This window comes from Rattus norvegicus, chromosome 2 (assembly GCF_021556685.1).
Source record: "Rattus norvegicus strain SHRSP/BbbUtx chromosome 2, alternate assembly SHRSP_T2T, whole genome shotgun sequence".
In the NCBI taxonomy this organism is placed as follows: domain Eukaryota; kingdom Metazoa; phylum Chordata; class Mammalia; order Rodentia; family Muridae; genus Rattus; species Rattus norvegicus.
This window is the reverse complement of record NC_141535.1, coordinates 152,123,639-152,148,241: the sequence shown is the minus strand read 5'-3', so window position 1 is coordinate 152,148,241 and position 24,603 is coordinate 152,123,639. Positions and strand designations below refer to the sequence as shown.

Sequence of the window (24,603 nt, the reverse complement as noted above, 5' to 3'; positions counted from 1 at the left end):
TATACACCAAGAGAAACCCAAGAACTCTGTAAGCAGAGTTTAATGGGGCATTTCTGTGGGAATTTGGAAGGTTAGAATGCCAAGGAGTGCAGACGATGGGAGCCAGGCTCATGAGGATTCATAGAGAACAGGGGCTCTGCTGGGAACTGAGCTAGAGGTCTTCATGTCATATTTTAGCAAATAATGTGGCTTTATTCTGTTCCTATCACGAGAACCTATGCACAGCTAAATTCAAAAGTAATGAACAATTCTCATTTGGTGGAGAAAATTTCAGGACAGGAGAGCATTCAGGCTTTATCATGGCTACTGCTCACTACTCTTGTCTTGTGTACAACAAGAGAAAATAGCAAGTGAAGAAGAAATTTCTGAAAAAAAAATACAGTTGGGCAAAGCCAAAGCATGAAAGAATTTTAGTGTTAAAATAATGGGATACAAAAATGTACTATAATTGCTAAAGAGTTTAGCATGGTGAGCTGAAAAATAGGAAGGTACCAAGAGTAAGCTCTCACTCACTAAAAGTTCTTAGGTGTGGCGGGGCAAATACATTTGAAAGGACAGAGCCAGAACCTAGATTCCTAAGTGCCCACCTAAGGAAGTATTTTCCAAGGATTAGCTTTGAAGTACACAGTCTACTGAAGCTGTGCTCTAAGATAGCCATACTACATCTTGAACTGACAACATAACCTGGCAGCATCATTCATATGGTATTGGCTTTGTAGGCATGAAGATTACAAAAGAGAAGGGGACCATGGAGACGTTTCAATTTTTCACGAAGTGGCTGAAGCCAGACAGTGTGTAGCAGGCCTCTATTCTGTGCAAGGAAGCCTTAAGAATGAAGCTGGGAAGGTGAGGTTTAAGTTACAGTGGAGACCACAGGATACTGAAATGCCAGGATGTTGAGATATCTGTTACAGAAAGCTGAAATGTGGCATAGAGCTAACACAGAGAGAAATTGTGTGTACCACAGGAAGCAGGGCTGAGGAATGTGGCTGAGGAATGTGGCTGCCCAGATGATTCTATCATAAGCCCCAAGAGCCAGATACAGAGACACAGCATTTGCTGTTTGCCCTGCTAGGTTTTGCTCTTGCTGTAGTCTGATAGATCCTTGCTATCCTCCTGTTATTCATTTGGGCAATGGAAATGTTTATACTATGTCAGTATATGTTGGAAGTATGTTGTCCTATGTCATTATATGTTGGGTATGTCACTTATTTTCTTTTTTCTTTTATAAGAAGTCAAGTTAAAACATTGTCCTGAGCCTTAAAAGAGGCTTCAAAAGTCGTCTGTCTATGTTAAAATTGTTAAATTTTGGAGAGTTTTTTAAAATTTGACTAAATACATTTGCACTATAATATGAACATGAGATTTTAGTGGGGTGGTATGATGTTATGATTTAAAGTGATGTGTTTAAGTGAACCTGACAAAGGGTAGAGTTATGATAGTTAATCTTGTCAATTTGACTAGCTTTAGAATTGCCTTAGAGATATACCTATCAGTTTGTCTATTTGGGTATTTCAAGAGAAGTCAAAATATATCCTGAATGTGGGCACTAACTTTCCTTGACTATACCAAGGGAAAGAGGAGGAAATAAGCTGAGCCCAGAATTGATCTCTGCCAGCTTCCTGATGATTAATAGAATGTGACAAGCTGCCTCGTGCTCCTGCTTCTGCTATGGTAGACTCTAACTGAGCCAAAACAAATCCCTCCTTTTACTTGAGTTTATATTGCTGGGTATTTTGTCACAGCACTGAGAATAACTTAAGACAGATGTGAAGAGATGACACAAGAGATTAAATGAAATAATCCCATAACCTGCAGGAAAGATGAAGGGGAAACCGGAATGAGATTTAGTGCAAATAAATATGATCCTCCTTGGAGTGTCAATAACAAAATGGGCTACAGTGAACACCAGGAACTTGATTTCATGTGTTGCCCTAATATGCAACATGCCTTGTGAAGACAGGGTTTTACAATGACAGCTGGAAACCAGGGCTCATATCTTGGCATCATGAGAGCCACACCAGAACCTATCCTTGCTGTAATACATATCTCCCCAAGACATGGAGCAACAACTTAACAAAAATTCTCTACTGACTCCAGAACAGAAAGTGCAGAGAACAGAGGACCGACTCATCAATATCTCTGTTGAGAATGCTGCTAAGAGGTCAAATCAAGCTTAAACCAACCCCTGCTGTGGCAGTTTGAATACGCTTGGCCCAGAGAGTGGCACTCTTTGGAGGTGTGGCCTTGTTGGACGAAGTGTGTCAATGTGGGTGTGGGCTTTAAAACTCTCATCCTAGCTGCCTGGAAGCCAGGCTTCTCCTATAGGCCTTCAGATGATGGCGTAGAAACGCTCAGCTCCTCCTGCACCATGCCTACCTGGAGTTTTCCATGCTCCCACCTTAATAGTGGACTTAACCTCTGAACCTGTAAGCCAGCCCCAATTAAATGTTGTTCTTACAAGAGTTGCCTTGGTCATGGTGTCCGTACACAGCAGTAAAACCCTAACTAAGACACCTACCTTCAAGAGGAAGGAGTTATTTTATTCTCCATTTTTTTATTTTGTGTATATGATAGTTTTTTCCTGCATGTATATCTGTGCATCACATGCACACAATGCCAACAGAGGGGAGAATTAGGCATGGATCCCACTGGAACTGGAGTTATGGTGGTGATAAATTAGTATGTGTGGGACCTCTAAAAGAACAGCCACTGCTCTTAACTGCTGAGTCATCTCTCCAGCCCATTCTATTTAATCCTCACAAGAAAACATTTTAATGCATTAGCATTGTAGAGGCTTCACATAAAGCATAATGGAATAAAATCCCTGCTAGGAGATGGGGAGAACTAGAGAGATGGCTCAGTAGGTAAGAGTACTTCTTGCTCTTTCAGAGGACCTGGGTTCAGTTTCCAGCACCCACAGGACAGCAAACCTTCTGTATCTCCAGTTCCAGGAAATCCAATCCTTTCTTCTTCTGGTCTCCATGCACTCACACAGGCTCACACACATACATATAAATAAAAAATAAAAATAAACTAATAAATACCTAGCATAAAATGGGAGCCTTGACTCAAACTCTACTCTCCTTGTAGGCCTGAAGTAATTTCCATGTAAATTGCAAGCAGTAATTCATGAAGCTTCCTTTCATTTGCTCCTTTTGTCTAATCCAGTGGATCTCAGATTTTGGTGTAGGTAAGAGTTATACATAGCACTTACATAATTCAAAGAAATTGTCCAAGGTGACTTCTGCATATTCCTAACAAAATTCTGACCAACTCTGCTTACTTTTCCCATCACATTCTAGAATACCTTCTTCATTCCTCTCTTCCCATGGAAGGCTGTTCTTCCCTACACCTACAGTTTGCTGCTACTTCTCTATGAGTTCCTACCACCATTCTTCCCTATGATGCCACTGTCCTCTAAACTTCTATAGCTCACACCCCTGTCCAGACCTTCAGCTCCCAAATCACTATGTATCTCTTCGTGCCCTACTTGTTTCCAAACTAAAGCACCAGTATCCAAGAGAAATATATTCTTTAAGGTGCTTATAAAAAAAAGAAAAAGAAAAAGAAAAACCTAACTCATGTTTTTTAAAAGCAAGGTACATTTACAAAAAGGGGGAAACTGACATTTTTTGTGGCCAACTGTTGGCTCAAGGAATGCACAACAGTAATTTCAGGACATAATTAAAACCATATGACATTCTTGACAGTATTGCCCCTTAGGAAAAGTTGAAGGTCCTTCTACTCTGCTAATTAAGGTAATATCTAAAGATAAAACTGGAGTCTTGCTAAGAAAAGAATGTATCTTTTCCATGTAGAGATGTCCTCTATCAAAAGAAAACTCCAATGACCTTTTGGGGCAGTTGTGTGGCTGCTGTGACCCTTCTGTAAATATGAAGTAATAGCTTCAGGTTTTGCCCTGCTTACCAAAGAGGTCGAAGCTAACATGTGGTAACATTTATGTCCCATCTGTTGTTCATTTTCCCCATTGGTTGTTCCTCCTTAACCAGTACTTAGGGCTAAAGGGAAGGCCTTTAAAGGTATTTCAGGAATTCATTTATTAGCAAGAGACACAGGTGGGAGATACCATTATCAGCTTTGGAAGCAGTGGAGCAAGAGCAATGAAAATGAGATCCTGGCAGAGCTGGCTCTGAAGGGTGTGGACAACGTGGAATGGGAATGGTGGGCCCCTGACTGACGTGCGAGCAATGCAGCTTTGCCAGGGACCCAGGAACACAGCACTATTCAACTCACAGGACACACCAAAACACGGGCCTTTGAAAGCGCCTATGACCTGGTGTTCCATTTCGAACAAGGCAAGAGAACACCCAGGTTCTAACCTGGAGGAGGAACAGGGCACTTGTAGGGACTATGAGGGGAGCCTGACCTTCTCCTACCCATCTGAGATGGCGGCAGTTCTGCAGGGTCTCAGCAGACCCTGGTTACCTTGCTGCTTGCTGCTTTGCATCAGGAAATGGCCCTTTTTCTCCATCCATCAGGTTTGAATTTTAAAGTTACCATTTGTGTGGTGTTTTCTGAGTCTTGAACATCTTTTCAGTTGGGGTTAAAAGAAGGCAAACACATCTTCCCAATCAGTGTGAGAGTTTCTCAGTAACGATATAGCACACCTTCCCTGTGTCTGGCTGCTGGAGCATATGGCTCCGAGAGACTAGGATTTGATCATTCTTAGTTACCATGCTATCCAGTCTCACAATCTGTTCCTAAGATAGATTAAACACGGCCTAAACCAAACAGCATCTAAAAGGCACTGTGTTCAGGGGGCAGGGGAAATTAAAAGAGCCGGCTTTGGAAGTAGACACTTCTGCTCAGCGTTAGCTAAGAAGCTGAGGAAGTCACTTTGTATCTCAGAGAGCTGCTTCCCTTTCTGTAAATGGAATCACTGATAGTCTCTCTCTCTCTCTCTCTCTCTCTCTCTCTCTCTCTCTCTCTCTCCCTCCCTCCCTCCCTCCCTCCCTCCCTCCCTCCCTCCCTTGTTCCTCCTTCCCTCTACCCCCTCATCTCTGTAAGGAGTAACTAACTCCTCTACTGTAGATTCACTTTGGGATATGTTCTAAGACCCCAAGCCTAAAATCCAAGATAGAACCAAGACATATATGAGTTTTCTAATACAAGTATACCTATAATAAAGCTTACTTTAGTAATTAGCCACAGTAAGAGGCTATTAATAAAATAGGAAGATTATGATGATAAAGCATTATAGGATTTCTCTCACCTTTTGCCTTTTCACTAAAGAAACAACATTAGTGAGCCCAAATTGTTAACACATCTTTGGCTTAGCCAAATTGCTGAAATTAGTATTCCTGTGCTCTATTAGCTTAAAAAAAGAGTTACTTAACTACAATCATTTTACTACTACAAGAATCTGTATGATAACTAACAGGGGGTGTTATAGCATATACTATATATAGTCATGGATAATGTGGGCAGAAGGATGGCACTTGTCCTGGATGGAAGAAAATTCATCCTACTACTCAGAAAGATGCCCTCTTTAACATGCTTCTTGAATTTTCAGTTTGATGTAACTTGTAATTGAGCCACCCTAAAACAAAACCAAAGATAAAGAGTGCTAGTACGCTGTACTCAGAACCTCAAAGCCTATGGATAAAAACCACACAATACATGTTTACTGTTAGCATTCACATTCTGTGCCAGGTGAGCATTAGGGTAGGGGACTTTAGAGTTGCTGGGGATGTGGCCCACAGAGAAGCACTCACTTGCAAACTTTTATCAGATCACAGCACAGTTAGTACAGAACCTGTAGCGTTTGCAGCAACATGGCATTACCTCATTAGGCAAGAGCATGGCCAACAGACACTGCAAGTTTAGTTTATCCATTACATGAAAATAAAAACGGCAGTTGTTAGCCACAAGTAGTTTGAAAAGTGCTGTGATAAAACCTCAACGAAGCTACTGATATCAATCTGAGAGTGATGCTTGCTATCCAACATTTTATCCTCCAGAACCCCAAGAATAAAGACTTACTGGGTAAAGGTTAGCACACACACATACACATACACATACACATACACAGACACAGACACATACACACACACACACACACACACACACACACACACACACACACACACATTTTCAGCCATGGGGGTCAGGTTACACTGTGACAAAGCCAGTTAACAACATTTGTATTGATGATAAGGTGAAAGTAATCCTCTTTTCTTTTAAGCTAGCAACCTAAGCCTATTAGCTAAACTTCTCCATAGGTAAGCACTGAGTCCTTAAATGAGCTAGAAATTGAGCCCTAAGAGTGTGTGGTGTTCTCACCTTAGCCCAGTCAATGACATATTTTCAACTAATGACATTCCTCCAATGCTGGGCAAATGTTTGCTGTGATGTAGATCTCTGGAGGTGTGTTTAGCACCTGGTGGCGATGTTTGGGAAGTCTATGGAACCTTCAGGAGGTGGAGCCTCCCTGGAGGAAGTGTGTCACTGCTGGGGCAGGCCCCAAGACTCTCTAGCCAGTCCCCCCAGTCGCTGGCTACTATCTGTTTCCTGAGTATACAATATGATGAGCTGCTCTCAACACCTGCCACAATGCTTTCAAAGTCATGATGGACAATCTCCTCCACAAACTTCAAGCCAAACTAAACTGCCAGTATTTGGCAACAGCAACAGGAAGTAAAACATTGTGCTTCTACCATATATGTTATGATGGAGACACATCAAGAAGGAAGTATTCAACATTTTTCTTGCTCTTGCAGTGTCACGTGCTGGACACTGACCATGTCTTCACAGCTGACAGACAGTTCATTATCACCCCGTTACCTGCTCCAGTCCCCGAGCTAACAGTCTAGAAAAAAAGACTGGTACCCGATCTCCATAGCTCCATCCTAACTCAGAGGGCTGCAGTAACAGGACTGGGCTGCACTCCTTTGGAATTTCACAACTTGTAGCACATCCAGACAGCCATCTGACAGACAGGGACCACCTTCTGTTCTGGATAGGAGCCACAGCTCTCCACGTGCCCACTCTCAACTCTGGAATCTGGACCACACTGTTGGCAGTGAAAGCTGAAACATTACCTTCACCATGGATATTATGGAGACCCTAAATGGATCGAACACAGTAAACCCTATCAACTCTGAAGAATGTGCAGATTGTCTTACGTCAGGCCTTGATGAGCGCTCGCTGCTTCTGCCCTGGTCCACTTCCAATTCTGTTCTTTCATGGATGGATCCGCGCTGCTCTGATCGGAAAGCCTGGAAGATAACGTGGGGATGGTTGGTGGGCATGCACATTAGGGTTGGTTGGTGTTCTTTCTGATTTTGTGGGTCTGGGGAAGAGTCTGTAATTCCCATGAGCTCCAAGGACTTGGGCTTCCAGGCCTCCGGATCACACTTGAAGAGCCTGTGGAAGGCTCTTGCACTTTTCCCAGAATCCTTATTTTCCTATTTCTACCTGATTGAGCAAAAGTATAAGAATGTATAAAAGACTGAGTGTCTATACTAAGGAGACCTTTATGTCCTTGTATTGGAGCTTAATATTTTTCTTCTGATTTCAAGGAATTCTGTCTTATTGTCTGTCTACAACTGCCCAAAATCAATAATTCCTCCGCCCCCACACCTCCACACCTCCACACCCCCACACACACCACACACCACACACACACACACACACACCACACACACACACACCACACACACACACACACACACACCACACACACACACACACACCACACACACACACACACCACACACACACACACACCACACACACACACACACCACACACACACACACATAGAGATCTAGTGCAAATCAGATCAACTGTAGCAGCATTTCCTTTCCGTGAAACTGAACTGTGGACATGACCACATTATAATCCCTGTATAACTGAGCATGCATGGTTCCTTTTCAACCCACAGAATGGCTCAAAACCAGAAGAGACTTTCCAGGCCCCAGATCCATCTCTGCCCTTTCATACTCTGGCAGCATTAGGCAATTGAAGTCCCTAAACAGTCAATGAGACTATGGGGCCAGGGAGATATGTGACTATCCCATCTCTGTCATCCTTTTGATGGCTGGTGATGACCCAAGAAATCACCAAAGAGTAAAAAATTAGCATCCCCAGAACCTAGGACTCTCATATGGATTTAGCCCATTGGGTTCTCCTTCCTCCCTTACAAGCTTAACCCCAGGAGAATATGTCCTGGACACAGGATCGAAAGCCAAGATCATCAGACATGAACTAATATTATTTTTCTCTGAATAAGGGTCTGGGAACAGAGCTTGCCCGTCTCTCTGCTCCTACCAGCTTATAGTCTCAGCTCAGAGGGAGCATAGCAAGCTGCCTGAAGGCCGATTTGTTTCTTAGGAGAGTTCCAGCGCACACAAGAGGAGGCAATTAGGCCTCCCCTGGGTATCCCTAGATGCACTTCTAAAGACTTTATACTTTGGCAGCAGAGACCAGAAACTGTTCAGACAGAAACATCTGAGCCCCCTTGTAATGTGGCTTGTTGAGTTAAGGCCAAGTTAATATTTAAAAGACTACAGACTCCTGGCAAAGCGTACCGTGAATTACCTCTGGAGTTAAAGTGACAAATGGAAAAGCAATAGCAACCCCCTACAAGAGGCCAGCCCATTTCACCATCCCAGAAAACACCCATAGGATGAGAGGCCTGCCAGGCCTCTCAACAGTCATGTTTGTGTTTTCTGCTCTTGAAGGAAGGCGGGGGGTGGGGGGAGTCTTCTCATCTGGAGTGGGGCATTGTTTTTAAGACAATTTTGTCTCCCTTTTTTATATTGTATTTTAAAGGAAAGAGAACATTAAGGAGCAAGGGATGATAGGTTAAGCCCAATCCTCCTAGCTACTGTTTCCTGGCCTTCTACCATACTGGAATCAAATGTTCTTTGGTGAAGTTGGCATGTCCAGGGAGGGTGACAGAAAGTTCTCTTTAACCCATCTTAAGGCTTTGACAGAGTCGTCGCCATTCATCGTCTTAACTCGTGTGCACTCCAAGTCTGAAAACTTGCAAACAAGGGAAACTGTGTGTAGTGAAAAGTCTGTGTGGCCACAGCTCTGCCCATTGGCAACGCTCATCGGGCTCATGTATGGAGACCATTTCTTCTGTCAGAGATTCCATTACTGATCCCTGTCTTCCAATTGCTACCATCCGAGGTCCTTGCAGTGCTCCCTCTAAGCTGGGTGACAAGATGTAAAGATGGCAGAGGTGGGGGACTTTGGCTCCCATGCTCGCTCTCTCTCTCTGACACTCCTCACACTTGACATTTAATAGATAAGGCTCTGCTTCCCTCCACCAAGGATGAGTCAGGAGGAGCTGCCACAATCTCATGGCTATCCCATGGGATGTGGATGGCTTGACTTCAGACCTCAGGTATTCCCAGCTCTCTCAGTCCATAAACCCTCCCCAGTTGCTACAAGTGCCCTGCATGTGAATACACGAGGGAGCGAAGCAGTGTAGCCAGGTGGCCAGGTATCTAGTTGAAAACATCCAAATAAAAACATTTTTTAGGGTTTGGGGTAGAATCAATTTAGTATAATAAAATGCATTCTAGTAATGATGTACTAAAATATACAGGAGTACTAATAAATAATAAATACATGTATATATTAATAAATATGGCATAAAACATTAAAATATAAAATGCTTTCATTTTATAATATATATGAATGTTTCATGTACTCAATATTTTAATAATAAATGCACCTTTAAAATATTTGGTGTTTATCTGAAATTCTTATTTGACCTGATGTTTTGTATTTTACTGGCAACCCTGACCTAAAGATAGAGGACATGCTTCTCTTGGATTGGTGGGCATCTGAGGATAATTCATAACTAAAAGTCTTGAGCATTTTAGAGTCTCTTGAGCCTAAAGTCTCCTTTGGTAGATGATTGACCCTTGGAGAATAGGTGCATATGTAGAAACCCTCTGAGTCAGTTCTCAAGTTATTCACAGTGTTATTGGCTAGGGATTCCGTACTTGAAACTGATCATCAAAGCATGAAAATCTGTGCAAACTAACGTCAAATCCAGACAGGTAGTGTTGCACTTGTAGAGAACCGTAGGACACCCGGTTAGTGGAGGAGAATTGGTGTGTATGAGAAAATGATACACATCTTATGTCAGAAGTGTGGAGATTAAAACACATCTGATTTTACCCTGGTGAGTATATGAATTGATCGTAACAGGTTTTCATCAATAATGATTGTTAAGTAAAGTTAAAGTAACTCAAGCTGGAAAGATGGCTCGGTGTAAGAGCGCTTACTGTTCTTGCTGAGGACTAAGTACAGTCCCAGCACCAACAAAGTGCCTCACAGTGGCCTGTAACTTTAGTTCCAGAGGATCCAGTGCCCTCTTCTGACTGCTGTGGTACAAATACATACACTTAGGCACAACCCCACACACATAAAATAAATAAATAATTTTCAAAAATTAAAGTACTATAGGTCAGTTTAATTTAAGAATACAGACAAGAAATAGAAATATATTCTGCCTCCTGTCATCCTTGTCCAGCTCAGTGAGTGTCAAAGAGTTTGTTTTATCTATGATTTATCTGCAGTTCTTATCTGCCTAGGAAGTACTTGGTCCTCAAATAATATCACACTTTTTACTTCTGCAATATAAGAGAAAGTTCAATGACCCACAGAGTGCTTCATTAAGTCTTGTAAAATGTATTTAGAGAAATGATTCGGTGGTTAACTGCCCCATGCAGTTTTTCCTGCAGAACTGAGTTTGGTTCCCAGAACTCATGTTGGGCAGCTCAGAACCACCTGCATCTTCAACTGTGAGGAATCTTACTCCCTCTTCTGTCCTCCACAGCCCCAACACACACACACACGACATACACATATACATGCACAAATAAAAATACAAATAAACCTTGAATATATAGAGAGCTACTAATATCATTTATTTTACCGACACTCCTTTCTTCCATATATTAAAATTGCTAAGACATAGTTCACTCTGAAAGAGAAAGAATTACAGTGATTTGTCTAAATTAACAGAGCCACAGGTTTGCAGAAGCCATTGCATGGTCACCAATGTTTCTGACCTTCTGGCACAACAAGCCATATAGAAGCAATATCAAAGGTCTGTGTCAACAATAGTCAATAGCAGTTTGCTACACAACAAGTGAGAAAATTATCCAGCAGAGTTTCATTTCCAGATAAAGGGTGATAGAGTAAAGTCTCTCTGTTCCAAAGGGTATGGACGACGAGATGCTCATGCCTTCCTCATCTCTGTTCTTTTAGGAGAAGAACCGGCACTGAAGTTAGCTTTCCTGAGAAATTCAGAGAACCCAAGACCATGGAGCCTAAAAGTGAAGACCACGAAAAACTCCAAGTTAAAATCCAGGCCTTCGAAGATAAAATAAATGCTGAGAGCCATACCCCTGGCTCTGTCCGGAGATACAGTTTAGACCACGTCTCCAAGGAAGAACGAAAAAACGTTCGATTTAGCAGGTATAACTTTTGTCCAGTCATCATTTTGAAATATGAAGTTATAGTTGCTATTGCTTCTGTGGTCACGGTGTTTTATGGTTTTCTTAATCCCAAAGGTCTATCCTTCAATGAATTAAATAGTACACACAGTGCCCTCATCATTCATTAGCCTTACTCTTTACTTAGGGTGGTGGTTCTCAGCCTCCCTAGTACTGAGACTCCTTAATGCATGCTGTGGTTACCCTCAAACAGAATGTTGCTTGGCTATTGCTATTATTAGTCGTAATGTAAATATCTGATTTTCAGGATATTTGACCCTCAAAGGTATCACAAGTCACAGAGTAAGAACAATTGACTTAGGGGATAGAAGTAGAGGGCAAAAATCTGGTTTTGTTTTTAAAATAATGCTAATTTTCACAACGGCTGTCAGTTGCATCTCTTACAATTTAGTGATTAATCACATAAACGTAAGAAAAAATAAAAACTTCTGTACCTGCTGTTTTATGGGCAATTTTGCTGTGAACTTGATTTAAATCTTTATTGGAAGGCACCTGGACATTCTCCTCTTTCTTTCTTCTTGGTGTAGCTGAGGATAAAATCCAGGGCCTTCTGCACATCAAGCATACCCTGTGCCACTGAACTGCAACTCCAGCCCTCTAGTTTCAAAGCTCTGTGCATCAGGCTGTTTGGTACTCTTTGATCTATCCCGCCTATTAACAGTGTCTCACTCTGGAGGAAGCCAATTTTTGTCCTAGTGTGACTGTCCTTGCCAGGAAACGAGAGCTTCTTTAACTCTCCTGACCTTTCATTACAGGTCCAGAAGTTTGGCTTTGAATACTGTGCTCACAAACAGTGTGAATGTGGAAGACGGAGAAATTGAAGGAAAGACAGGAATGCATGCCAGCATCTCGCTTTCAGAAATAGACCCACCTGGCCACGGAATTGGCAAGGTGCCCTTTAAGACGGATACCCATGGATCACAGCTGAGAAATTCCTCAGCTTCACACCCAAGTATTATACACAGTGAACCAGAAAATATGCCTGAAACTTTTAAAGAAAACGTCCAAGAAGAAATTCCAGAGGCGGCCATAAGTCTTGTGGAATACCAAGATAAGCTCTACTTACACTTAAAGGAAAACCTCAGCAAAGTGAAGGCATACGCCTTGGAAATCGCAAAAAAAGTCCCAATCCCAGACCAGTGCACCATTGAAGGTAAGTGCTTTGAACTTCCCACACTCGAGAAATATCAATGACAGTGACAAAGTCTAAAGACTTGTGCCCTTCTATGAACATTTTATAAGATAGACGATTTGAAAATCTTGTCTGTTATCTTGGTTGCTCCTCTTGGAGAAAAGTTGAGCCATGTCTTGATTTTTGTCTTTTTGGTTCCACTTAAATGTTTCTACATCTCCTTATTTTGCTAACCAATTCCCACTTCCAATCTATAAAAAACAGTGGCCTAGACGCATGCTGTAGGGTAAGGGCATTCAGAGAATGCTTCCATCCATGTAATCAAACGGAAGGGATGCACCACTGTAACTGTGAGAGATTGCTTTCTTATTCCATTGCTTTGTGTCCTGCTCTGGTCCCTACGGGGCTCAAGATCTTAATGCTGAACACAGTCTCTGATTTCCCGGAGATTAGACTACAGGAGGAATATAGTAAGCCATGCCAAGAGGTGTTGCAGAGAACAGGCCAGCAAGAGTAGTAGACACTGAGACAATAAGGACAGAGTAAAGACAGTTGGGAGCTAAACCTGCCACAGGAACATGGTTTACAGTGATGCAAAAGACATGGTCAAATTGAAGCCATGGCAAGGTCAGTCACAGCGTCTTGCCACACTGTACAGGATCCTTGGACGAAAGAAATAATCACTGAGTATATTGAAGCTTTCTCTGATTATAACTTTGAAATTTTGGTCATCACAGAGGTTTTGCATCATTTTAATCTCTTAAATGTTATTTATATCAATCATTGAATCCCCTGGCACTCTCTTTTTTTTCCATCTTTATTAAATTGGGTATTTCTTACTTACATTTTAATTGTTATTCCCTTTCTCAGTTTCCAGGCCAACACCCCCCTAACCCTCCCTCCCTTTCTATATGTGTATTCCCCTCCCCATCTTCCCCGCATCCTCCCCTTCTCCCCCAACAATCCCATTCACTGGGGGTTCAACCTTTGCGGGACCAAGGGCTTCCCCTTCCACTGGTGCCCTTACTAGGCTATTCACTGCTACATATGCAGTTGGAGCCCAGGGTCAGTCCATGTATAGTCTTTGGGTAGTGGCTTAGTCCCTGGAAGCTCTGGTTGCTTGGCATTGTTGTTCATATGGGGTCTCAAGCCCCTTCAAGCTCTTTCAGTCCTTTCTCTAATTCCTTCAACGGGGGTCCCGTTCTCAGTTCAGTGTTTTCCTGCTGGCGTTTGCCTATGTATTTGCCATATTCTGACTGTGTCTCTCAGGAGAGATCTACATCTTCTGGCACTCTCTTACATTTTGTGTCTTGACCCTGGCTCTGGAATGTTTGAGACACAAGTACAACACCACCAGAGCATGAGGGCTGATGGTAGACTGAACTGGCATGGGTGGCTGGAAAGCACTGTGTGGCTCCCAGAGCTTTGTTCAGCAATCCTCAGACAGCAGACACCTTCTCTTGGGAATCAAATTGAGGTCTCAACATGCCCTCTTCCCATAGGAAAAAAAAAAGCCAGGCAATCCATCCCCCAGAAAGAAGCAGCAGAAAGGTGTGGATCCCTGGAGGGTCCACTTCCTCATACTCTACTTTCCGTCCTTTTTCTCACTTCTGATAAGAAGATGGAATGTATTCTACTAAGCCAAAGAAGAGGAGGTCCAAGTATAGCAAATGCACTTAGCTGCCAAGTCTGTGTAGAGGCTGGTGCCTTCGATGTCTGTAGTAGTCTGTCTGGCCTTCCTAAATTTCTTTTCTAATGCTAAAAACGAAAGTGGTATTGTGTGCATTCGAATATGTTCTATCCGGTAAAGTATACCAGCTTGTAGGGATGCCTAAATTAGTGAAGTTCAGTCCGGGTGGCCTCTTAAGATTATTTTGCTAATAATCTATGTACACAGGTGCCAGAGGTTAATGTAAAAGATAAGTGAATTTCAGAGTGCTGTAAAGGAAATCTGTATTAAAGAGAGATAAACACATTTCACTTACTGAAACAATCTTGTGTGTGTGTGTGTGTGTGTGTGTGTGTGTGTGTGTGTGTGCATGCATGTCAGACTTCACCTAAAACATGAAAGGTTTACTACATAATGGGTTTAAATCATGTTGTACTGTAGAAGAAAACCTACAGAACTACTTCAAGTGCCCAGTTACAAAGAATTAGTGTTGGTTAAAATTAGCTTTAGACTCTACTAACTGACTTGGGTTTTCTTTTTCAAATGTTGAATGAATCCAGTATCTGAGGAAAAGGGGGGGAGCATATTTACTTTTGATGGTGATATTTCTGACCAAGGATAACCTGGAACTGACTGTGTATTTTTTAAGTTGACATTTTGGAATTCGTTCATATTTTAGTAATTTCCTGGGAAATTCCCATACAGGGACATGTGTAAGGGATGAAATATTTATATGACTTCCTGGAAATACATCTAGCAATGAAAGTATTTTGGCTAGGATGCTGTTGATATTTCAAAGACCGTGGGAGCTATTCAGTAGACACCAGAGTCCTCTGACTGATATGGGTTCACCGTTTGTAAGCTCATCCACAACTGAATTCCATCTCTTTCCTTAAAAACTTGCTGAAGATTCAGGCCATGAAATTATGTTAATGTCGAGAGTGTTGTTAGCCTAAAAGAAACATTTGCCCTTTCCGAATTAATTCTGCAAAATAATCAGAACACAAGGAAGAAAAGAAGCAAAAACGAAGGAAAACTTTCTGCAACATTTAATTAAAGAGACAAACAGTAGGAAGCCTCAACAAATAGAAATCACTCCGGGGTACTCCACAAAGTCCACACTGCAAAAACAAGCCAAGGCAACCCCTTAAGAAAACTCTCTGGACATTTTAGGTTGGTTCATATAAGGAGAACAGAAAATGCAAAATGTTCAACTGCTTTGATCTACAAAAAAAAAAATCGATGTCACCTGCTTCGACCTGATAGCTCAATAATAAATATTGGTAAAAGAATAGAAGTCTGCAAGGATGAAAATGGAGATGAGCCTGAGGAAAAGAAGGTCTGGCGACAGACCCAAAGTGGGATTCAGCTCAAGGGAAGGTCACCAGACCTGACACCATAACTGAGGCTATGGGGCGCTCACAAAAAGGGACCTACCATGACTGCCCTCTGAAAGATCCAACAACCAGCTGAAAGAGTCAGATGCAGATATGTGCACCCAACCAATGAACAGAAGTGGCTGACTCCTCTGGTTGAATTAGGAAAAGACTGGAGGAAGCTGAGGAGGAGGACAACCCTATAGAAGGACCAGCAGTGTCAATTAACCTGTACCCCTGAGATCTCATAGACACTGGATCACCAACCAGGCACCATAGACCAGCTGTGATGAGGCCTCCAACACATATACAACAGAGGACTCCCTGGTCTGGGTTCAGTCAGAGAAGAGGCACCTAACCCTCAAGAGACTGGAAGCCCAGCGGGTGGGTGGGTTGGGGACATCTTTGTGGAGACAGGGAAGGCAGGCAAGAGGTATGGGATGTGGAACAGTCAGAGGGTGGGCTGGAAGAGGAAAGGAATAAAATCTAGAGTGTAAAAATTAATTAATTAATTAATTTATAATAAAAAAGAATAGAAGTCTCACTGGTCATAAAACTGCCAAAATCAGTATGACTCGAGGTCACAAACAGCATTCTTAACCCTGACCTCAGTCACACTGGGTTGGGCAGTAATGGAAAAGTGGATCTGCACAAATCTAAATCATCTGTAGAAAAGACACTTGTCACATCTTAGGTCTTACTGAGGTTGACTCATTTTTTTTTAGCCATGGCATTCTTGTTATTATTTTGGCCGAGTTACCAGTCACTGGAAGTTATGTGCCTGTAAGCAAACGTGGCCTAAGGTCACTATTTGGTTATATTTACATACAAGATCAGAAAATTGGACTCATCTGCCAAAGAATATGTTAAAAGTTTGAAACATTGCTGTTCATTAATGTGAGCTAAATAATGAGAGGCCAAAAGCACAGATATATACACAGATGATATCAAATAAATCTTTAAAGATCTGGTTCTGGGGGGAAATGTGAGCTTGTAAGAGCCCATCAGTGTTCTTTGGTTTATTTGAAGTGTTTCTTAAGTGGGTAAAAGTACATCCCATCTGTATAAGATGCCTCAAGCCTGACATGCAAAACATTTATAACCTTAGAAGATGGGCCTTCCTCCCATCAGTCCACGTGAGCTGATGTTTTTCCTTAAAGTAAGATTTTAAAAAATGCTGTAAAAATCAAGAAACGTTTGTGTGCTTAGTTACAGAGAAAGCCTCCTAACTTAACATGGACAGATAGTCCATGTCATACTCAGTATTATGGTCACTGAGAGGATGCTTCCAACTGGACCCTACACCCTTCCTTCTAGTACAATTGCACAATGGTTTACATCTTGGTGAATGCAAAGCCAAAGCTAGAATCCCCAAGAGAGGAAGGGGTAAAGAGAGATGTCCTGACTGAAGCAAGAGGAGAGACCATGGGAACGAGGTGCTATCCCCGTTCATATAGGAAAGCACTCTAAGTTTGGGCACCTTCCTGGGCATGCTGAGTTTTAGGGATAGATGGCAAGCCTCTTTTTTTTTTTTTTTTTTTTTTTTTTTTTTTTTTTTTTTTTAGCATTGGGAGCTCAAGGTCATGAAGCACGTTGAGTCTAAGGTATTAAAATCCTGGTCAAGAGCACTCTGGGCATGCTCAGCTTGTACCATGAAGATGGCAGTCAGGAAAGCCTTAGGGCATGCTGGACTTTTATCACAGAGCCTAGGGTGATGCTTCAGGTTCACATTGAAACAGGCAATTAGAAGGCTCACTGATAGCCTTTTCTCCTTCAAGGTACCCGACTTGCCTAGCAGCAAACGGGCCAGCAGTGATACTAATGTGCATTCATTTACTGGCTCTGGATGGAGATCTTTGCTATTTATCTAATAGATTCACTGAACTTCAGGATTAAAATCATTTCCTCCATCAAGAACTTTGAGCAGACTTTGAGAATAAGGAACGGTTTCATTTCATGATGATGCCACATTGGCCCTTTCTCTGGGACCCTGATCAAGGAACACTGATTCCAGTTCCTAGAAGTGGTTTTCATAGGGCTGTCTCTGGGGCTTCTCTCAGATTATATGTGACCCTCTGAACTATTTCTCCAAGGAGTGGGTTTCAGCTAAAGGACACAGACATCATTGTGGCTTGGTCTTCCTCTATTTTTCCAGTCAATACACGCATGGCCTATGAGACTTCCACACATCATAACTAGAGAAAAGTCTGGGATCTTCTGAGAAGGACCCTCTGTACATTGCTTTCATGAGTTCACATCCAATTATTGTCTTGTGCATTGTGTCCAAAGCAAGAGTAGGCTTAAGGTTCAGACAGACATATAACCACAAATCAATGATTAGGACATTATATGCTTGCATCCACTTACCACACTCCAAGTTCCAGTAGAGAACACTAGGTACCATTATTACCTATGTTTTCAAAAGCTTCCTCTTGAAAAGAAAATTGGCTTTTCTTTGAATGAGTAAGTCATTTCATAATCTGCCTTGCAATGTCTGCCTTACCTTGGGACATGAGGTTCAACTACAGGTGAGATGAGCATTCACCCAACTAGGAATAGCATGAAGTCAACTTTGGAACTCTCTTAAGACACTTGTGTGGAGATCCAGAAAAGCTTATCTGCCTATTAATGAAACCAGACATTCAAAACCTGGAAACGACCAGTTTGGTAGATTAGAAGGGTCCTTGCTAACAAATAATTATACAAATAGATACAAGTAAGCTTATAAATTAGACCAAAATGTACAGAAATGAATTTCACATACCTTGCCCTGAAGATAACCCCTATTAAAAGAGGTGAGCAGAAGTAAAGGTTTCCTGGGAGCACATCTCAGTGTCTTAGGTATAGTCTTCTAAAGGCAACATCTTTAAATTAGGCATTGTGTGGTGGGGTACTCACCGGAACTCTGTATCTGTATCCTGAGCTTGCATTTAGGTTTGTATTGGTCGGCCACTGTCATTGTTTTGGGACTGACTGCTCTAAAAGATGAGAAGTGGTCCTGAGCCCCTGTGAGTTCCCTGCAGAAGGGAGCATTCCAGTTCAATGCCACAGATTAAATTTTTGTAAGGCGTCCTCTGTTTTCCAACTTCCATTGTGAGGCTGCCCTGTAGAGAAGCAAACAGCCTCTGGTTGTCATCAAATCTCATTTAAACAGAACAAGAAGAGAAAAGCTGTATTTTGGTCTCTGCTGCAGTTGAAATACTGGTACCCAAGAAACTGAAAGATGGTGATCTTCCTGGGTGAAAGGGCTGATGGGCCAGACAGAAGGTTCGGTAGCAGAAGAACACGGGTGATTTACCTCTACATCCACCAAATTTCAGATGATGGGAGATACATGTTTTCCACCAAAATTCGGGCCATCAGGTGTGCAGGTGTCTGATAAGAGCTTACTTTCAGAAACTCAAGTGATTATACCAGCAGGGCAGTGTGACAGAGCCCCGAGCACCTGTCAGCAGACCTGCCTGAAGTGAGTACAGAGATGCTTAGCAAATCCCCAGGTCACTCCTTTTGCACTTTTAGAACTAGCAAGAGGAAAAATATACATGAAAAAGATTTCTCTTATCTTATATAAAAATTCAACAAGCCTTTATATTCTAGAAATAATGATTGTTTTCAGATAAATTGCTTATATAAAGCATTTCACAGGCATTAGCATATCGTGTTGACATTAAGGTAAACCAGGAGTCTTCAGGAACCCTGAAAGACTGGATCTCTCCCTTTAGAAAACCAGACTCATACGGAAAACCATCAACGTGATCCATTATATAAACAAACTGAAAGAACAAAACCACATGATCATTTCATTAGATGCTGAGAAAGCATTTGACAAAATTCAACACCCCTTCATGATAAAAGTCCTGGAAAGAATTGGAATTCAAGGCCCATACCTAAACATAGTAAAAGCCATATACAGCAAACCAGTTGCTAACATTAAACTAAATGGAGAGAAACTTGAAGCCCAAATGCTTGAATTACCCTAGATGCCTAGAACAAACGAAACTCAAGACAGATGATCAAAATGTGGATGCTTCACTCCTTCTTTAAAAGGGGAACAAGAATACCCTTGGCAGGGAATAGAGAGGCAAAGATTAAAACAGACACAGAAGGAACACCCATTCAGAGCCTGCCCCACATGTGGTCCATACATATACAGCCACCCAATTAGACAAGATGGATGAAGCAAAGAAGTGCAGGCTGACAGGAGCCGGATGTAGATCTCTCCCGAGAGACATAGCCAGAATACAGCAAACACAGAGGCAGAAAACATGGAAGATGATACTTGTTAACTGACTCTCTGGCTCACAAATTAGTTTGTGCTTGGCTAGCTGTATTAGTCTAGAACCACCTACCTAAGGAATAGTGAGACACACAGTGGGCTGGACCCCCTACATCCATTACTAATACACCACAGACATACCCACATGTCAATCTAATCTAGGCAGTACCTCAGTGAAGGCTTTTCCTCTCAAATGCCTCTGGGCTGTGTCAAGTCGGCAATTAGGCCTAGCCAGGACAGTCCCTGTCAAATCTTACTTACAAGATTTCATTTTACAATTACACCAATCCATAAATACAATCATACCAAGAGAGTTTTTATTTGTTCTCTTCTTAGCAAATTCCTCAAACCTGTATAAATAATTGAGTCTATTGTAAAAAGCTCAAGATTGAAATTCTTCACATTCATGCAGTATTGATATTGTCTAATCTCGATAGTTCAAGTATCAAATATGTACTGGCTATTTAAGATGTGTGATACCATTTTTAGAAATCATGTCACGTTTGACTTTAAGTTTTCTGGTCAGCTGTGTATTTTAAATTTATGTGCAACAGGAGCAATTTTAATTCTTTAGAAATAACATGAATAAGACTGAGAATTTAAATACTAAAATATGAAGAAGTATACAAACAAAATAAAGGCAAGAATAGCACGTTTGCACCGTGACTCATTAAAGCACTAGCTGTAAATACATTTAACATCAATGATGATGCTCTAATGGCAAAGGAACTGTCTGATTTCAGGAAAGAAACCGAATTCTCAAACATCTGAAGCTTAAGAAATTCCCAAACGTTTTCCACCAAGTATTACTTTTGTTAACTTTTGAACTCAAGCATATTTTTAAAGCATGCAATCCATGTGTTTCAAATTCATTTTCACTTTATGCATCAAGACATGGCTTGGGCAGCTCCTCTGATCTCCATGGGGTGTCCCCCAGAGCAGAAATCTTACCAAGGAATGAGCTTCGCCCGTGTTAAGAAGCAGCCTGACACATCTCAGAATGCAACCATGCTGACTTCTGAGGCAAAGAGAATTTCTTTAGTTTTGATCACAGTCCTTTCCTTCCGCTCAAGACAAAGTAGAATAATGAGAACTTGACATAGACCCAGTTGGTCATGAACAAAGTTTGCACAGGGAGATGTGACTGCTCATTCATTATAGGTGAGGCTATCTTGGGATGCCTGCAATAACATAGGAAGGGCGTTGAAGACAATAAACGAGTTTAAACATCGTAGAAAACTTCTCACTACCCACTTCCAGTCCACCCCATTACTTCTACTTCATCGGAAGCCCAAGTACGTTCTGTTCACAGTGCTACCTCTGTCTCCTCCAGACATAGAGGCTGATGTTTTCCAGACAGGTGACGGCGTTTCTAGGTGCCGGTTGAATAAATGAACTCCATCAGTTATTCATAAAATTGAAGGAGAAACTGAGGGTGAGGGTGAGGGTGAGGGTGAGAACACAGGTTCCGCGCCCATGCCAGATCCAGAGGCCTCAGCTGAGGCTTCAGTCCTGCATCCCAGCTCCCTCTTCTACAATAAGAAAGAGAAATTGAGGTGCAAACTCAGAAAGTCATATCCCCAGGACACTCATACATACTTTATTAGCTAATTCTTTAAAGTGGGAGCTGCTAATTTACATGCAACCGATAATTTTCTCCACACAATTTTTCTATATAATTTTTCTCATTATTTATTTTTTGAGTATGTGTGCTTTCCCTGCATGTATGTCTGTATACCGCATGGGTGCATGGTGTTCCTGGAGGCCAAGAGAGGGTTTTAGAAAAGAGTTGCGGGCTACCATGTGGGTACTGGAATCCAAACCTGAGTCCTCTGGGAAGAACAGCCAGTGATTTAGCTGCTGAGAAAGCTCTGTGGCCCCCATAGAGTTAGTCTGAGTCTTCTGCATTTCTAATGTTAGCATTCCTTGAGATCATTTTATGCATTCAATGCAACCACTTAACTCTGAGACGTCAAGTCCAAGGGGATAATAACGTATGGTAGCCCAATTCTCATCTATTTCCTGGTGGGAAAAATTCCATTAAATATATTACTATTACTATAAAAGTATAATGTTCACTGTAAATTTTTGAAAATCATAGAAAAGGCTTAAAAATTACTTTATTCTTACCAGTTTACCAAGGTTAGAAATTTTACTTATTTCTTTCTGAGCTTTTTATTTTTATTTTTGTTGTTTTAGTTTTTCTTTGGTAATTTCATACACAGATAAAATGTATTTCGAATATACATATTCCCCTCCCCCTCTCCAACTTCTCCCAAACCCTATCCCCTGTCTTCATCCCTTCCCATTCATCCAAACAAGGGATATTTAAAAAGTGTGTGCTACAGTGTTCACTGACTTGGGACATGCTTCTGGGTGATTCTGCCTGTGGTTCATGAAAAGGGTTTGAAAGAGTTTTGTTGAAGCCTTCTGGTGATCAGTAGAGGGGCAGGCAGCTGGATCCTGACCTCATGCCACATTTAGCTCATCCACAAAGCTCTGGGTATGTAATTGAATTGAGGGTGGGGGGCATGTCTGACACTAACTAAATATTTTGGTATTCATGGCGTATGTAGAAAGAGTGCCAACAGTAACCAACACATTCGTACTGCCTTTAATTGCCCCGAGCACATCTCTTTTCTTTTCCCCCTAATGCCCGAGGAAAATACTTGTGCACTGAATCAGTATCACTGATGAGAGTTCTTTCAAGTGAGGAGGGACAGAAGACAAGAGAAAGGAGGTTTCTAGGATGCTGATTTGCATGTCTGGCTCTCAGTCCACAGAGGAATTGAGCTGATGGAGGGTCGCTGGTAGCTATGGGGCCTGGTGGGCTATGCCTCAAAGAAAGGGCTGTGTTGGGGAGCTGTGTGCTTGGTAGGGACAGATGCAAACTTCAAGGGTCACTGGGGTCTTCCCTAACTGAAACTTTCCTGACACACTTCACTGGAACTCTCCTCCCCGTTTCCTAGCAGCAAGTTTAGAGAACAGATGAGAGAAAAAAGAAGTATGCAAAGCTGGCTGGCTGTTCCATAGAGACTATACTTTCTGTGCTGTTTCCCCTTTTACCCCAAAACAGACACTGTTTCCATTCAGTATGCACAACTCAGAGGAAAACACTCCAGCTTCCGGGTTCTTACGACCACCAGGCCATGCTTGTCTTCCCTTAGTTTGACTTCTTCCCTTGCAATAAACCTTCAATATTTTCCCTCTCTTCCCTGGGTCTCAGTTCGTTGTATTTGGAGATCTTTGTCACATGCACTTTACCATCATTCTTCACTTGGTACCTGTACTCCTTTGAGAATGTCAATGAGACAACATATCCCAGTATTTGACTGCCCACAGACTTTTCCACAGCCAGGTCTCGGAGATCAGCTCACTGACTTTGTGGGAAACAGTATTCATCAAAGTTTGTAACAAACCCAGGTTCCCATCAGGCTAGACACAGCCACCGTACCAGTATGCCGACTGAAGAGTAAAGTAATAGTGAAAAGTGAAGACGGGAGATTGGAGCAAGAACCAATGAAGGGGCTCAGTGCCTCAGTCCACATTCAGGACACCGTATGAGCTTTAAATAGAGAGGACAGGGACAAGGGCTGTGCATAAATGAGCAGCCTTTGGCATTGTCTGATTGAGTTTCTGGTTCCCGGTGTGGTTGTAAGCAGCCCTCATTGCTCAAAGGGAGCAGCGATCCCGTCCCCATCAGATGGCACTGCCACTCCAGAACGCAGCCTTGATTGATACCATAGAGACTCGCCCTCATTTGGAAGGTGACCAATCTGATAGCTCATCCTTGTTTTGGAAATGCCACATGTGTTTGGGGGATGCAGGGAAATTTCAGTCTCTTCTGGTAAAGATGTCTACCCATCTGACCTATTAACAGTACCATCCAATGAAGCTGCAGGCTTGGATTCCACTGGGAGAGTCTCAGAAGAAGAAAAAAAGACACTGTAAAATGGTGCTATTGAGATACTAAAGATTATAGGTACACAGTGAAGGCAGAGATGTCAAACTTTTGTAAGGCTTTTAGTTACTCTGTGGGCTCCAGGGAGTCACTATCATTTGACAAAGCAGCTTATAAATGCCTATTATAATAACATTGGCAATGTGATTAGATGAGGACACTGGTGACTGACTCGTCAGGGTGAGTGTGTGTGTGTGTGTGTGTGTGTGTGTGTGTGTGCGCACGCGCGCGCGTGTCAGGGTGTGTCAGGGTGTGTCAGGGTGAGCATGAGTGTGTCAGGGTGTGTCAGGGTGTGTCAGGGTGTGTCAGGGTGTGTCAGGGTGAGCATGAGTGTGTCAGGGTGTGTCAGGGTGTGTCAGGGTGAGCATGAGTGTGTCAGGGTGTGTCAGGGTGTGTCAGGGTGTGTCAGGGTGTGTCAGGGTGTGTGTGTGTGCATAAGTGCAGGTGTCTGAGGAAGCCAGAGGCATCAGACACCCCTGGAGCCAGAGTTAGAGACAATTGGTACTGGGAACGGAACATGGACCCACTGAGAGGAGCGGCGCATTCCTTTATAACCTACTGAACCATCTCTCCAGGCCTCTGGATTCAGTTCCGATGGATCATCAAATCAAATCAAACCCAGCAGCCCTTGTTCCCCAAATAGATTAGAGAAGGCAGAGAATAAAAGAACCTGTGCCACTCC

At 42.3% G+C, this 24,603-nt stretch overlaps 1 protein-coding gene across 15 annotated transcripts in view; it reads left to right on the top strand.

Moving 5' to 3' along the window:
- Veph1 (ventricular zone expressed PH domain-containing 1) overlaps positions 1–24,603 on the top strand; it is a 255,757-nt gene that overhangs the window by 121,458 nt on the left and 109,696 nt on the right. For all 15 annotated transcript variants that reach the window (XM_087626946.1, XM_087626897.1, XM_087626911.1 and 12 more), the window contains 2 exon segments: positions 11,260–11,469; positions 12,263–12,660. In XM_087626946.1, the coding sequence (XP_087483072.1) occupies positions 11,260–11,469; positions 12,263–12,660 (608 nt within the window).